The sequence below is a fragment of the Phytophthora infestans genome, genomic scaffold, assembly GCF_000142945.1.
Source record: "Phytophthora infestans T30-4 supercont1.7 genomic scaffold, whole genome shotgun sequence".
NCBI lineage: Eukaryota > Oomycota > Peronosporomycetes > Peronosporales > Peronosporaceae > Phytophthora > Phytophthora infestans.
The window spans coordinates 231819-249619 of NW_003303752.1; the positions used below are offsets into that span (position 1 = coordinate 231819).

Here is a 17801-nt window from a genome sequence, read left to right on the forward strand (position 1 = left end):
AAAATAAAAAGGAAAAAAAACAAAAAGAAGTAAAGTTAGTACAGGAAAAACGAGAAACACAAGCAACCAGCATGTATTTATTGGACGCTATAGTATAAGAAAGAGGCAGACTGGCAGACCACACTGGATAACGGAGGAACTCAATTAACCAGGGGCAGGACATTTCAGTAAGATCGATGAAAGATCTGAAAAAGCGCGGTCAACTCCCAACTCTGGGACGATTCATTGGGGACTCTTCCGGGACAACACAACAGCTCTCGGTGCCGAGTTCTACCCTCAAGATGGCAACGTGCTTGCGGTTCACTTCAACGTGACGGATTCGCTAGAACGCGCTGCTACGATCTCGCACAGCTTGACCGCTCGCTGGAATGAGTTTGGTGCTGTGTCGCCTGAAACTCTAGGCTCGATCTCCCCTTTCATGACGAGTCTGGAGATCGATGCGCACTTGCGAGCCCACCCAAGCTATGCGACGTTGGCTACGGCAATTATGCGTCGTCAATGGAGCTACATGCTCAACAACTTCGGCAAGTCCACCACGATGGAGGCGTTCTATTACACTGGTGAGCTTAAGTGTCCGTTCTACGAGGCTGTAGAGACGAATCTAGGTAGCTACATCTCACACGCGCACTCTTGGTCCACGGGGATGACTGCGTCGTTGACGTTGCATATAGGCGGTCTGAACCCTGTAGAAGATGCGGGGAGGACGTGGGAGTTCGTCCCTCACGCCGCTGGAGCGAGTGTGGGCCACTTGTAGACTGGATACACATTGGCTACGGGTGCGTTTTGTGTGGAGTGGACGACGGAAAGCGCTGACAGCTTCTTTACAGCCACAATAACCACACCGCAAGACACGACGGGATCGATCTCGGTCCCTACGCTCGGCAAGTCACTCGAGACGATCGAGATCTCTGTCAACGGGAACGCCATTTGGTCCAACAGTACGGCGTTGTGGGATGGTTTCGGCTTCGCGGAAGGATCGAACGACTATGTGACGGTGTCAGATGTGCCGAGCCGAGGATCGTTCACGATCGTTGCGAAGGAAGTGAGTGCGAACACTGCTACGTCTTGTTGATTTCGCCTTGATATTACCGTAGTAGTATAGGTACTCTACTTACAAGCTGTAGAGAAGGTGTTTCAATCTTTTGTTTCTTGCTGAGTTGCGGCTGTTGTGTTGCACCAAAAAAATCGCTCGAGGAGCTCTCCCGCTATTAATAGCGAAGATCATTATGATCGATAGTACTTCAAAGTAATGGTCTTATCCTGGCTGAGATTATCAAGTCTTCAGAGTTCAACAGTCTGTTGTCTGTTGCCAAGTAGGCAATGCCAACAGATGAATATACAAAGGCAACTCTCAATGATTATTATCGTGCAAAAACGTGCTGCATCGGTATGGGTGACAATTAATGAGGCGGGCGCTCTGACTATTCACTGTTCGGGTGGTGGGGTAGACACTCGGGTACACACTCTACCACTTTGCAATCAGCAGGGAACGTGGCAAGACGTGGTCATGGATAAAACAGGAAGCGTGTGCGAGTTTGGGGACAAGCAGCTCATCAGCAGCACCAAGACAAGACGCAAATGTTTCTGTACGCTACTCACGGTGATCCCGACCATCGCATTGTTACTGACTGGTCTCGTGGTCTTCGACGTCGTAATGGAGACCAACATCGTCTCACACTCGCCTACGTCCATGCTGTTAAACTACCAGGGGATATGTGTCGCGTCGACGGTGAACGCGAGCACCGTTGAGTACCACTCCAACGACAGATATTACTCCGAGCTCAAGGACATGGGTCGTCTACCGGAGCCAGTCTTCCGCAACGACCACACCAGTCTCTACAGTGACTGGTCCAGCAACTTAAAGAAGTACAGCTACTGTTTGCCGATCTCCCGTCGGAAGGACACACCGTTTTGCGAGACTCCAGACCGCTTGGATCTGCTCAATCTTCGCTCCTCCAAGTCGATATGCTACGCTAGTGTGCTGCATATGCTGCTAGTCGAGGTCTACGAAGAGCTTCAAGCTACTGGGAGCACTCCGTTCCTCGCGTTCGGGTCGCTACTGGGTGCTGTACGTAACAAGGCGTTGATCCCGTTTACCGAAGACGCCGACATCGGGTTCGTCGGTGACTTGCATCACGAGGAAGTGTTGATAGACGCTCTCCGACGGAAGGGTTATCACATGTTTTTCATGAATATTTGGCGAGTATGCGTTGCCCCAACGCACCCTCTGGCTGGGCTTTTGTACGACCCTGACTTGCCTATCACCGAGGACTATGTAGTGCCCTATTTGGACCTGTACAAGATGGAGCAGAAGATAAATGGCGCGTGGAATGTGGAATTCTGGAAACAAGACCATGGCCGCGCTCTCCCCGACAGCAAAGTGAAACCTTTCTCGCAGGTGACGATCAACGGAGTGGAATTTGACACTGTACACGATCCCAAATATTTTTTGAAGAAGGCATACGGATCAGACTACATGACGCCGAAGCGACGGAGCGGGTAGCAGCTTATTTGTTGTAAGTTTTATCAATAAACAATTGAAATAGAGAATAACAGTCGAATCCGTATCTTAACGCTACTCGTAAAGGGGGCAGACGTTTGGCAGTTGTAAAGGAAAAGGCCAAATTTTACTAGTAAATAGTAAGCTAAATGGAATGATTACTATCTGAAACACGTGAATGCCTAAGTACTATCATAATAGCTTATGACTGTCGTATTAGTAGCAGAAGATCAGTTTATTCGAGTACTTCACAGCAGAATCACGCCATTTATTATAGCTACAAATCAGAACGGGTATTTCGTAGTAAGCAGGGATTGACAATAGTTTCGGCACATGGTTGAATATGACTATGTATCCGACTAAACTTGATTTTGGTATGCATGGAATTAGCCAATCCCCTTCACTACACACATAATTGTCCAGTCACATTGGGTTAGCGTTTTTTCTTACCAATAATGTTCAACGAGGTTAGGTAAGTACCGTGTTCCTTCTGTGATTTACGACAAGTATAAATATAAAGTGAATGCTGCCTATCGCTAAACAAAAACACATTCATTTGGTAAATTGAACAGGTTTAATCTTATTCTTACTACATTATTAGTTAATTGAAGCTGAGGTATATTGCGCTTCAGGCTTTTCAGCATGAGCTCTAACAGCCATCACTGAGCGATTTACTTTATCTCTCAGGTCTACTGTCCGCTATCCTCCCTATGCAGACGCTCGTTACCCCCATTTGTAACGGGGTACGTAGCTATAAGTGTACCCCTAGTCACATGAAGTGTGACACGTCATACTCCGAGATGTTTGGTACAAGGTACCAAGGTCGTCCGAGGCCAGCCCTTGGCTGATGACATTGCTTTTCTATAGGTGACTTTTAGTTTGTTTATTTAACTCAAGCTTAGCCTACCTATGAATATACTCAGTTTACAACCTATCTTGGTCACTTCGCTTCCTTTCGGTAAAAGGGGGCCTGTGAGCTGCCGTTCACTGATAGTTTGTATACTCTCGGGAGCCAACTTCCTCTAGCGCAAGGTGCTGTGTGACCCCGTCGCACTTGGTAGCACTCGTAGTCAATCGACGCCAACGCGGGTAGACTACCTGAACCTCTCCGAAGTTCGTTGCCATGGATAGGAACGACTTCTCCCATATGAACGACTCTCAGTTCGAGTCGGTTCGAAAGATGGCAGGCATCTTCGGGATGGAGGCCCTGCAGAGCCTGGTGGTGTCAACACCGGCCGAGCAGCTCGAGCGCGTCAATGCATTTGACGCGTACGAGCAGGGGCTCATCGCGCATGTGCGGGAGAACCTGCAGGCTCCGGCGGCGGAGGCAAATCCGCCTCACCCGAAGCCAATACGGCTGAAGGTAAAGCCGTATGAAGGGAAGGAAGGCGAGAACCTTCACTTCTGGGTCCGAGAAGTAGAGCTCGCGATGGACGCGGCTCTGATCTCGACCGAGCAACTGCGTGTTGCTTTTGCACTCTCCAACCTTAGCGGTCGTGCTAAGAGTTGGGTGTACACTCGGGAAGCGACATCCCCTGGATGTTTCACATCCTGGGCTCAGCTGTGCGAACAGCTCCGAGCCGCGTTCCTCCCGGCGAACTACGAGTACCGCCAGCGTTCGCGCTTCCTCGCGTGTAAACAAGGAAGACGCGAACTGCACGAGTATGTGCAAGAGATACGGGAGCTCACGGCGTCCCTAGTGGGAAACCCACTCAATGAACACATCAAGATGACTGTGTTCATGGACGGCCTTCGAGTGGGCCCCGCACGCACTCAGCTGTTCCGGGTGCAGGCAAACACCCTTGAAGAGGCGATCAAAGTGGCTCTTCAAGAAGAATACAGCCATCGCCAGGCGCGTACGCCGGCCTCAGCATGGCTGGTGAGTTCTTTGTCGACTGCCGGTCGAGCGAGCCCCAACGGACCAGCTCCCATGGAACTCCGGTCCGCCGAGCAGCGTGATATTTGCTGCTTCGGCTGCGGGAAGATGGGCCACTTCAAGCGCGACTGCCCCGCGGAAAGACTCCGCAGACGGGCTTTCCCCAAGCCCGTCCTCAAGGGTCGCTGGCAGAAGCCAGTATCCCGAGGACAGGAGAACGCCGGAGACCAGTAGGGGCTACTGGGGAATAACTAAGCCTTCGTGAAGGGTGCGCGGGTGAGCATGAAACCAAAAGCGCAAATGTCTGGCCACAAAGCAGTGTGGGCTACGGGTGAGTAGGGAATCACAAAGCAAGCGAGACACGGAAGAGCATGAAGTCCAACCTGTAGTACGGGGCAACGGAAGCGTACAAAGCCACGACATTGTACGGACCACATGAGACAGCGGATTGATAAATGGTTTCGTTACACGAAACCACGACGTACGGGGGCGGACGACGCAACCTGGAAGTACAGGTTCCTAAGCGAAAGCAAACGATACCACGAAGTACTTAAAATTGCGGCCATCTCATCTCCAACAAACCATGTCACCCCGCCGCGCAGCGGTGGTGGCTAGTCTCTCCCTCTAGTGCAGCCTGGTCTGCGTCCTTCCGTCTGTGGCTAGGGCTAGCTAATGTAGCGCAAATACGTGCGTTCTACTGGCTGCCGAGCGCAGCGAAGGCGGCGTCGATTGGCTAAAATTAACAATGTAGTTAAACAAATGTATATGGTCTATATATCGTTTAAAGCACATCCAAGGGTACTGAAAGCTACGCAAAAAAATACACATGAAGTGAGCTATTGCAAAAACTGGAATCCCAACGGCGAGCTGATAGGGAACACAAAGTAACTATTAAGTAACCACACGAAATTGATCGTGCACTACGAAAGAGACAAAGTGAATAGAAGGCTCCTACACTACAAATTTCACCACACTGAAACTCCCATCTTCAATCCCGAAGACGGCAGGTCGATGCCCAACGCAGCTCCGTGGAGTCACAAAGAGGACATCCGCCTCTACAGAGCCTACACCAACATTTCCGAGGATGGCTGCATCAGCACCGACCATGACGCGACACATTTTTGGGACCGAGCTCATCAGAAGTATAGTCAGCCAGGAGAAGACAGCGCAACTACAAGAAAAACAGGGGCTCTGCAAAGCCGATGGGCCGGACTTATTAGACCTGACGTTGCCCTTTATGCCTCCTGCATGGTCGTGGTATACGCCGAAGTCACATTGTATACACATTAATGTGCACTAATGCCTCACACATACTGCTTCTACAGATTCAAGCTGAAGCACACAGTGGCTCGACAGACAAAGAATATTCGGACGAAGCTGCCAATCGCTTTACAGCAAAGCGAGAGCAGTTAAATGCTAATGCATTACGTGAACGTGAGGAAGCTGTGAAGTCTGGTCGTGCCAAAAGCAAGCGAAAGCCGCACCTTCGGGCTGAAGCTCTTTGTCCGCACCATTGTTACGATTTTCTCAAAGGAAGTGCGCGCTTCATTCCACGCCCCCGTAAGGGAGCTCATCTACAAAATGAATTTGAGGTGTACGAACAGGGAGCTGAAGGTGCACTTTATATAATTTTAGTTTTTGTCGCTATTTATTTATTTTTAATTTATTTGTTTACTTGCACATGTGAATACCTCTAGTAACACTGCGGAGTTTGACTCAGTCGCTGATGATGATGTTCCTGCTCTTTCTGCTGATATCATTCAGTCTTCTGCTGGTAATCGGTCTTTTGTTACGTCCTGCGTCCGCAGGGAAAAAGAAAGCGAAGCAACTTCACTTAGAAGGACAAACCGACAAAGATATAATGCACTCGCAACGAGAATTGGCCGCAGCAACTACGGCACAAGTGAAATTATTAAAAGAGCAGCTCCAGATAGCGAAAAGAAAGGTGGATCTGACGGGAAATCAGCAGCTGTCGTTGAAAGAGCAAGCTGAAATGTCAATGATATGCGCAACGACGGAAGGGCTCTCAGAATTTGGCAAAGAGTTTCTCTTACGTAAGCAAAAACAAGTATTAGAGCAGATGAGGAAACAAACGCTGATGGAAGAATGAAATAAGGTAAATTTATCTCTCTCTTTAATTATTAGATGCAACGTGCTCAGCCAAATCCTTTTTTAGCTTAAAGCTAGAGGCGGAATTCACTGCAATTCTGTACTTCTCTATAAACGAAGAAGGTAACGCGCCTGATGCGTGAATAGGAAATGGTTGAAATTTGTGACGTCGACATCAAGATCGAGAACCTGTGTACGCGTAAACAGAATGGGAAGTATTCTGGCTGCTAGGTCATCACTAATCATCACGCTGTGAAGCATAATGCAGCAGTGCATGATTTTCTTCAGTTTTTCTAAGGATCAGCACCGTGAAGGTTTAGCCACAACTGCAAGCCGAGATTGTAAGACTTCAACTGCACGTTTCACATCTTTACGAAGTGCTTCCTGGCACGATGCAAATTTCTGCTGCTTCTCGTCTGCGGGTGCCGATGTGGTTTTTACAAAACACTTCCAATCTGGATAGATACCGTCCGCTAAATAGTAAAAAGAAAAGTCATAGGTAGAGCCACATATCTCGTACGAAGATTGAGGTACACTATCATCTACGTACTCGGCAATAATTGGCGATGCAACTAGCACACTGATGTCGTTATTGCTACCTGACATACCAATACAAGCATGCCAAAAATGCTAATTAGCAGTAGCGATGGCCTCCAAAATGACAGCTGGTCTTTTTAGAGGCGCCTTGAAAAGCTCCACACCAGGTGCTAGGGCACTTTTTCCATTGTCACTTCATACAGTCTATGAATCCCAACATGCCAGGGAACCCACGCGCCGCATTAATCTCCAAAATTGATTCCATGTCTTCTTTTGTTGGGAGACATAGATGGTGAGGTCCATAAAGTTTTATTACAGCTTCGGTAAACTTATCCAATGCTTCTAAAACTGTAGATTCGCCCATGCAAAACGTTTCATTCCATGAATCGGCCGAACAGCCACAGGCTAGTATTCTCAAAGCTGCTGTGACTTAATTAGCAGAATGTACACCTTTTTTTAGCACAATCCTGTTTCCACGTAAAAAAGGGTCGTAGCTTTCGTTAGCATCTAGAATAGATAGAAACGAGGTCTTGCTCATACGAAAACTTCGTCTAAACTGCTCGTCAGTGTACATGAGTCTCTCTCCAAAATACATTTTGCTGAAACGGTTGTAGGCAGCTACGTGATCTCGTTCGACGTTGGGGCTTCTGCCAGGCCGTGCACCAACATGTTTCTTCTTGCGTGAGCGTCGTTGTCGTCGAATAAAAGCCAGAGAGATGGAAAGATTTAGTGCGTGAGCACTCGACATGCTCATAGTTTCCAAATATTTCTAAAGTGCTGTCTGTAAAGAAGAAACTACGCTGCGAATTGAAATGTACAATACAGCCGTTGGGAACTGGCAAATGAATTGCGTAAAAATTGTCTTGTCTATGATGCGTTCGGGGACGCAATTCCCGATTCACTTTCGATAATCACTTTTGCAATGCAAAATACCGGTGGAGGTGCTCTTAAATGCACCGCTTAAATTTCATGTTGCCCCCATTTTCAACCGCACAGCATCACGACACGCAAAGGGTGCCATCTGTGTGAACGCTAGTTAGCATTAATTGGGGTGCCGAAGTGCACACACGTACTATTTGGTCTTAGAAGCTGCAAGCAGCAATTGTGGACCCTGGCGACCCATTTTTGTCTTAGATAGCTCTCGTCGACGAGAGCTTATCACTAAAATACGACGTTTAAAGCTTCGTAGCATAACGACACACTCGTGGCTTGCAGAGGAGCGAGCGGGTCCGGAAGTTCTTGCTAAAGAGGGACTTGCGAATCTGGTAGTAAAATTGAGAATGCATTAATGTTTTATCCTGTTGTTGTGAACTAGAACTTGCTTCGTAGTAGTCTTCATCTGCCACGCTGCTTCTCAATCACTACAGCCAGTAAAGTCCGTGGAATATTCCTTGCTGTAGGTTCGAGGATTTTCCCTCTTGACCCTCTTTGTGCACGTTGGCATGTCAAACTCCCCCCCCCCATGAAGCAATGATAGTTAGCACGGAAAAGCGCGTCTGATGCTCACTTGTTGCTTCGCCGCTCTTGTCAGCTGTGACTGTACCATTGTCGTGCACTGGCAGGATCGGAAATGGTCCCTCTGCAATACGTTTTGTCTTGACTTTGATGATATTTTACTTATACAATTTTTCTAAGTACTGTTTATTGTGCTTTGCAGTGATTCTGCCAACATCATTTGGTCACTTAAGAGAACTTTGCACTCTGGTAGATTACACTTTGTATGCAGTCGAAATCGCATTTACACGGGAATGCGAACATAGTGTAGTATTGCAGTGCAAACTCAACAGCATTTTTATTAAAATTCTTGCAGCGGGACAGCATTTTACTAAAATTCTTGCAGCGGAAGACCCTAGATTGCGAAGCACATTGAGGACAACTTTGCAACGAAAACCCCACGTACCTAAAAACTCTCAAGCATCAGTATTCGATTCCCTCACGCGATTTGGGGCAATCCTACCTTGAGAGAAGACGGGACAATGACTAGGAAAACGACGCAGCGCAAGCCCAGCAAGCGCAAGCAGCCTGTAATAAGTAGGAAGGAGCCACCTACGTTGAGCATGGGCAAGGGCAAGAATTCTGCGCTCGATAAATCGGTCAGGACGTCACGAGCAGAAGCGATTAGCCGTCAAATAAGGCGCTTGAAGCTATCTCAGGTCCAAAGGTTGACGCCGGGCCTGATGCTCAGTAGCGGGAAGCAAGGTGGGGTCAATTAAGAGAAATAAAAGACACCGGATCTATCGGCTGCTCACAAAGAGGATGATATACAATCCTTCGTTAGCTTGCTTGCAAAGCACTGGTCCAATGACGACGGAAGTACCCCCCCCCACGCTTCCAGACCGCAGCCAGCACCCTTGCAAGGCCGACGAGCCCATCCAAGAGTGCAGAAAAACTCAGATCACGAGCTGGTAGCACTATTCCTACCCAAATCGACGCGGGTTCCGTCATACAGAGACGTTCTGCTTCCTTGGATGCGTCCACACATCTATCGTCAGCTGCTGATGATGCTGAAGCAAGAAGACCGACGAATATTATGCAGATCCGACAGGATGACGCCGAAGAAAAAACTGAAGATGAAGAAAAACAGTCATCGCCCTTCAGGTCACAGCAGGAAGTAAATCGAACACGAAAGTCAAAGCAAATCAAGAGCTGACAAACTAATCACGAAGCACAAGTGGCCGTACTTGACATTTACTGCTCCAACGGAGTGCACACCGCACCTTACGGAGCGAGTGGAAAACGCTTAGAGTGGACCACGGACTACTTAAAAACTGCCTGGGGGTACACAGCTAATCCGGGTCGACGAAATGTTAGACTCACATGAACTACAAGAAACGCACTTGATGCTGAGATCGCTTGTTGAGGTTAGCTTATGCATTGCTAATTGACGTTGTGCTTTACTAACATTTTTTTCGGAGAAGGAGCGTATCCGATAAAATCTAGACTTGATGGTCGACGACTTGAGGCTGCGGAAGAAACAGCAGATAAAAAGAAGCAAGATGAGGCCTTGAAGCAAGCAGACCTCCGAAAACGCGAAATTCTTGCTCGTAGCATGATTGGAGATCGAGTCACTAAGCTTGGAGGAGCCCAGCAGCGGCTAAATAGAGAAGGATTTATCTAAGGTTGGTATCACATTTTTATCTAGTGGTTTTTTCTCTACAATTGCAGTTAATTACCCTTGTGTGTGATTGCTTAGATGTAGCTGATAACGATAGTTCCCAAGTCGCTCGCACTCATCGACAGCGTAGGAATCCTCGGCACCAACAACACAGCGAAGAAATGCTGGATAATTACCTGACAGCTACTTCGGAGCTTCAATTGCGCCAGCTAGCACTGGAAGAGAAACAATTTGAAGCTGACGTCAAGCTGAAGGGTGCGCGACTAGAACTGGAGTATGAAGACATCAAGCTGTCTCGTGAGCAGCGCAGCGATACTATTGAGGTGGAGATGGAAAAAATGACGACACAACAACAAAAATTTGCACCGCGGAAGCCAACGAACAGCGACGTCAAGAAATTGAAAAGAGCTACGCATTGAGGTTTAAGAAACTAAAGCTGATAGTACGGAGCAGCAAGAAGTAGAATAGTACCGATCTAGACCAGTCTAATCAATACAGACGTGAACGTCACTCACGGGTAGCATTTAAGGCTGTCGGAGATTTGGTTACGACCCCAGTGGCATGCTAAGCAATTCGTCTAAGATACTGAGAGCAGCCAAATTGCCTGAACAGGCATCGATTCGATCCAAAGCTGCCTATTCCAATCCACGAACGCAAAATTCTGGGTAACTTGAGCGTATGCTCATTCAACGCTGACAGGAACTTTGGCCATGCGCTTCTTAAACGCTGAGGCCCGCGCCGGCAGATTGTGACCTCTAAACATCGTCGCCATTACATTGCTGTTAGGGTACGCTGAATCCATAAAAACAACATTGCGGCTTCGCAATATGCCACGATTTCCATTTAGGAAGGGCAAAAGATTCGAAGAGCGGAGCATGTAGTCATCCCCTCGCCGGCCATCAGCGCATCTGAAGCAGTGAACAGTCAAAGCTTGCGCAATGGTTTAGCAGAAACACAACAAAAAGTAAAATACAACAACAGTATTTACATACCATCAGGGGCCGCAAGCGTTTGTTACTTCAAGCAGTGAATCTTCTAATGACCACTAAGCTGAGCTCGTTGGTCATGTGAAGGCCTGCGGTTAGCCACTTTTTTCACGTCGATTACACTCCAAACCCGAAGCTGCCCAGGGTCCCCTCGACGTCTAAATGCGTTGACGTAGGCCTTCATTCAAAATGGTGTTGCTGTCTTTGAAAACAGGATATGAGACTTTGATGCCCCTAGAACGAGATGCATCAATGTATATTAAAATCTGCCTCAGAGCCGAAGGAAACTGATCATATCGCAGTCTCCAATCCAACAGCAATCGTGGGTAGCTGAGCCGGTCCAGCAGAAGACAAACACCTTTAATTTTTTTAAGTTACTTATCGGTAAGTAGCATAGCTAAGATTAACAAAAGAGCTTACCCTCGACCGCAGATAACCGGTCTCCGTGTGGATGCGGCGTGAATAGAGCTGCTGGTAGCTGTAGAAGAACTGCAAGTCGTTTAATCCCATCATGGTCGAAACGAAATTGATTTCGACAGTCTGAGCCTGACATCGCATTGAGATCAATGGCAAACATGGGTAACTGGGGCTAGTCTCGGTGTAAGAAGAACCCGATGTAAGTACCATTCTCCAAGCTTTTTCTCGGCCGCAGAGATCAATTAACGACAGCAAAAAGCGGGAATCAGCGGGCTGCAGCACGGGATCGTCGTCGCGCCACTACAAGGAGAAAACGATAGCTGTCAGTGGGTAGCGCCTCAGTAGGACGTGCACCAGTCGAGCAGCTTGGCTCTCTCAAATTGCAGGGATGTCGTCCACAGTGATCTCGTCCGCTAGTATATATCGTAGCATAGCTAATCGTCTTGCATTGTAGTTTGGGGAGAATGCGATCTCTGCCCGAAGTTCCATACACGAAATGGCTACCCCTGTATGAAACGATTGCTAGATTCGTTTCAAAGTGACTGCACAGTACACGGTGCGAAGTGCTCTTATTGGCTCTATTAGAAGCTAAATCTGGCAACCCGCCATCGTAAATGTGTGCGAAAAAAGATCCATTACCCTAATAATGAGCTAAATGCTTGTCTGAATCCACCTGCATAAATAGTGATCGATGTGACCACGAGGCTGCAACAGCAAGCAACGCATTATGTTTGCGCTCGTATAAACCTCCTTATTCTACGGGCGTAGTGGAACGAAATACAGCATCTGTGCCAGAATTGCACTCTAAAAGTGCAATTCTGACCAATTTACTGTCAATCATCGTGGATCACGGTTTAATGAACTCGCATTACCGTAAATCCACCATCTGCTACTTATAAATCCAGCAAATCTAATATCGTTTTTGCCAAAATCGCTGCAAACCCCAATAATACCTTACACATTTTGCCTGCAATCTTTTGTAGTAGTATGTGTATTTCACATATTTATTATATCAGCGTTAGGTAGTGGTTCCCACCTGCCCACCCTACACCCACACACACCACTGCGCCACCGGCATTTTTTTCGTCTTCCTTTGTATTTGCGCGCGTAGTATGCGAACCTAAGAGAATGTGCGCATGATACGTAGCGTGCGTCGAACGCACTGAAAAATAAAGGTTGTGAAATATTCAGCGTGGAGGTACGTAAGTACGGAAGTAAGTAAGAACGCCAAACCAGACTGTACGCACGATGGTATAGAAGGAATAAAATGGACCACGAAAGACCACGAAACATGGCTGACCTTATATAAACCACGAAATACTACGCGAAACATGAACAACGAAAGCGCACGTATCATATAACACGGAAGGACACGAAGCAACAGGAGCGTACGGACCACAGAAGAGAGTTTATTCTGACCTCCACGGAAGAGCACGCAGCCACAAAAACAACGGAAGAGCACGTAGCCACGGGAGCTATGAATGGGAAATCACCGAGCCGACACAAATGTGGAACCGTAGCTCACTGAGCCAGAGAGCACAATACTACGGTAGAACACGGGTGACAGACCAACCGCGACACCGCGAGACAACAAGATAGCATGGATGGTGGATCAGCCGCAAACCTTGGGAGAGAACGATACTGAGCTGCATGGCACGATGCCACGCTTGACCACGGGCGATATATATACACGATAGCACAGGTGTTAGAGGCACATCACGACATCACGATGCGGAGCGACACCACGAGAGCACGATAGACGAAAGACGAATCCACACTACTACTACTACGTGGAGGCACCACACTCACGAAAGAGCATCCATCCGCCAGGGTACCGGATGGGACGTCATGGGCCACGAAAGGTTATATAATATGAAGTGTGGGGCCCACATAAACATTTGAGATATGACATAGCTAGCAGCCACAAAAGAGGGTCGCACTACGGAGTAGCGTGTGATCAAAATTAAGAGCGCATGACCAGTAAGCAGCGTGAGCCACGGGTGAGTAGGGAATCACGACGCCAGAGAAAACAAGGAGTCCAACATGTCGTACGGAGCAACGGAAACGTACGTAACTACGATAGCGTACATCACCGCATGAGATTACGGAATAATAAGATGCTCAAGTACACGAAGCCGCGACGTACTCGGGCGGATGAGCGCACACACAACCACGACGTTGAAGATCCTAACTGAAAGCACGCGATTTCACGAAGGACTTAAAGCTGTGGGCACCGCATCTCCAACAAACCATGCCACCCCGCCGCGTAGCGGCGGCAAATTGCTAGTTACAAAGTATCAAGGCTAGCATGATGTCCGTCCGTCTCATTAAACGCTCAGATTTGTGACCATTCTCATTGGCTACCGAGCGGAGAGAAAGCAGCTTTCATTTGCTGAGAATATACGCGCAGCGAGGTTATTGGCTCAAACATCACGAATGACTCCGCCAAAGGGCGTCGAGGTGATGACAGCGCGTCACCTTCGGTGGCTGACGACGCCACAAGCAGTGCTGGCGGCTGCAAACGTCAAGCACTGAAAACGCTTGCGTGCTCGCGTGCAGCCGAGCTGCACGACGTAGCGGAATGTAACTAAGCCGGGCTAGATCATTCGCGCCCGCGATAAAAATCTGCCGACGATTAGAATGGAATCCGTTTAAGGCCGGGCCTGGATGAAAAATTTGTTAAGCCGGGCTTCATAAAACAAAAGACGGCATAAGCAGCGAAAGCTGCGCAAGTTTGGACCTGAACCGAAGCTATACAAGTGATGTTTGCCAAGCAAACATCGGAGAAGACGTCATGTGTCAAGACGTTGAACGTCTTGACGCGAACCCGTACTGGTTCCCAGTACCGGTCACTGTAATCGGAAAATCTTTTGACGGGTGTTAGTCGGAGTTGACGTCGCTTCCAGTCATGAGCTGGATGCGCTTCGTGAAGGGCCTGTACGACGTACGCAGCGAGCAGATAAACATTCTTTCGTATATCGAAAGGATGAAAAGCGAAGCGGAGGAGTTGAGACAACGCTAACGATTTACGCCAAGGCGTCCTGGGGCGAGTGAGAGCGCGGATTTCAGCTGTCGAGTTTCAAAAGCGAGGACTCTCCCACGCTCCCGTATAAATTATTTTGGCGGATGAAGACAAACCTCGAGCGCGCGAGATCGCAGACAAGATGATATGCGCTGAGATCCCAGATAAGGATTTAAAATCCTCAGCTCTATGACACGGTCATGATATGCATGCTCCATGGTCCATGCGGGCCAGCAGACCCTTCATTCTTCTGTATGAAGAACGGCAAGTGCTCCAAAGGGTACCCGAAGCCATTAGCAGAAGTTACACAAACCAATGCCAATGAATACCTAGTGTACAGACGATGTCAGCTACAAGCAGGTGCTTTAAAGCCCAAAGGAAGAGTAAAAAGACAATGCTACGATCAGCCAGTGGGTTGTACAGTACAGCCTGTACTTATCCCAGAAGTACAGCTGCTACATTAATGTGAAAGTGTACACGGATACATCTGCGGTTAAATACCAGTACAAGTGCGTGTACAAAGGGCCCGGCATGGCTGTACTCACTGTGGAAGAAATTCGAGGAGGGCAGCAGCGTGTGCGTCGATAGCCAGACGAGATTCTACGTTTTTTAAGCGCCCGTTACATTTCTCCGGTGGAAGCTTGCATGCGCCTGCTCGATTTCACGATTCAGGGGGAAACCCATGCGGTGACACAGCTAACACGTCATCTCGAGTCGAAGCAGACGGTTGGTTTCCGCGAGACGGAAAACCCGGAGGCGGCTTTGGAACGTGGTAGTCACACGATGCTGACGAGATTCTTTGCGCTGTGTGTGAGTGAAGTACCTATCCTATATGTCGGTTAAAAGAAGCCAGTTACGGTACTCCTCCTGACCCACGCACGCAATGTGCGTGCCCATCAAAAACCATCGACGACCGGCTCAGCAGGTTCGCTGTCGGGTTTGTGGTCAATGAAGAGCACCTGATTACAGGAGAAGAACATGAATAAACGACCGGCTCAGCAGGTTCGCTGTCGGGTTTGTGGTCAATGGACAGGGTGCCTAATGTGCTCTCGCGCAGAGTGGGCGGTGGGATAAAGCCCCAAAAAACAGAGGGGTTCTAGAACTAAATCCCTTAACACGGCTATCTACTTGCAGGATAGAATCCCGCAAGTTACAAGCTACCCCCCAAGCAGCCCCAGGAGCCTTGGACTATCTGTGTATGTGTGTCTTGCTAGCTATTAATGCAGATTAACATGCATACATGCAGCGTACCTTGAGAAACGTGGCGTTCTGCGGCTTTCGTCTGTAGAATGAGGGCAAAACGAAATTTGAACGGTGCATTTAAGTACGATGTGTAGACCACATACCATGTGTACACCACGTAATGCAATTTAGCCAATTGGGGTCGCCTTCGTTGCGCTCGGCAGCTAGTAGAACGCACGTATTTGCGCTACATATTAGAACCCTATCCCGTTATGGACGGGCAGACACCACACTCCACTAGGGAGCTTTGACTAGCCGGCCGTCGCCGCTTCGCGGCGGAGTGGTATGGATTGTTGGAGATGAGATGACCGCAAATTTAAGTGTTTCTTGGTGTATCGTGATTTGTGATCGTCGTTCACCGCAGTAGGGCTTAGTTTCGTGTACTTAACCAGTTATCATTCTGTAGTCTCATGTGGACTCGTATAATATTATGGTTTGGTACGTTTCCGTTACCCCGTACTACAGGTGGGATGTCGTGTTCTTCAATGGCCCACCCTGCTTAGTGGTTATGCGCTTTGTATTTTGGGTTCATGCTCTTTAGTATAACTATTCTCTGTTCTCAAACGCTTACGTAGGTTGCACTGGTTTCGTGGTAAGTCTTTTGTGGACGTTGGCCTCCCATCACCGGTACTCTAGACGAAGGTTGCTATTCCGTGGTTTTGTTCCTCCACAAAGTCGTGTTGTTCCGTCGTCCATGTATCGTGCTCTCCTGGTGAGGTTCCATCGACCGCGTTATCACGCGTGCAATCGTGGTGTGGTAATGCTGTCTATGGTATTGTGCTCGCTTGGTGCCTGCGTTGCCCGTGTTATCGTGTTCGACAATGGCATTGTAACGGGCCAGGTATTTACTCCGTTACTTGCTTACACTATAGTGTTGAGGAAGCTCGCAATAGGACGACTGAGTCTTAGGTCTAAGGAAAAATCAACTCTGACTTTATTTTAGGACCAAGGCCTCATCTCTGGCCACTCAAATACACGTCATACTCCAATTGGCTAATAATGGGTCTGGCTCCCCATATATCAGCCAATGGCATGACAGTATTTCAGCACACGCTAGTCGTGTGCTGATGCACCTACTTTTGTAAAGAAATCTACCTACTTATGTAATGGAGGGGCCCATTACATTACCCCCCTCTTAAAGTTGCACTTACGCAACATAAGCAGTGGGCGAAGAACAAATCAATCTGCGTGAGGATGGCGAACGGGGACTTGGCTAACGGGCGGAGCGAAACAGAGACGGAGACATCTCCTGCGAAGCGCAGGAGCGAAATAACTCGACTTGCGGAGAAGACGACGAACAGCACGATGGATCAACAGCGGACGGGGACACCGACGACGGCGACGTCGTCGACCGCAGCGGCACGGGGCACGCGCGTGATGGACGACCAGCTCTGGGCATGGGCTCTCTATGACATATCCGGAGCGCGGGCTCCGGACACACTGGACACGATGAAGGATCACTTCCGGCGCTTCCGAGGACTGCGTCAGAAGCCTGTCGAGGGTGTCGCATATGGCGCATTGCAGGAGTCGTGGTGCGCCTTCATCCGGCGTTGGAACCGGACGCAGGAAGAAGGGGAGAGCTTCGTCGGCTGGCTGGTGTACCGCGAGGAGATCGTCAAGGAGCACTCGCTCACGGAGCTCCGTGAGCGCGTCTGCACCAGCGCATGGGAGGACATGCGCCGCATCTGCTACGTGAGGGTCGCTGAAGGTTGTGGCACTTGTACTGGATCGCGTCCGACTGTCGAGGAGTGGAGAAGCCACATCGCCGAGTATCCGCTCGGTGAACAAGAACACGGGTGGATCGAGAAGTATCGTCGCTCGTTGGCCGAGAACGTGCGCGCCTCTAATCGCGCCGGCTCACGCCGACGCCCTGCACGTGAAGATTCTTGGCATCGGACTCGGTCTCGTTCGCGCGGCCGCTCAAGTCGTCGTTCTCGATCACGTTCGCGTGGTCGCACAAATCGCAGATCTCGGTCCCGTTCACGTGGTCGACAAGT

At 48.9% G+C, this 17801-nt stretch overlaps 1 protein-coding gene across 1 annotated transcript; it reads left to right on the forward strand.

Moving 5' to 3' along the window:
* Positions 1 to 1507: 1507 nt before the first annotated feature.
* PITG_05092 (uncharacterized protein) lies at positions 1508 to 2503 on the forward strand (the record flags this gene model as incomplete). Its single annotated transcript, XM_002998752.1, has 1 exon — positions 1508 to 2503. One exon carries the CDS (start codon positions 1508 to 1510, stop codon positions 2501 to 2503), a length of 996 nt encoding a protein of 331 aa, XP_002998798.1.
* Positions 2504 to 17801: the final 15298 nt, after the last annotated feature.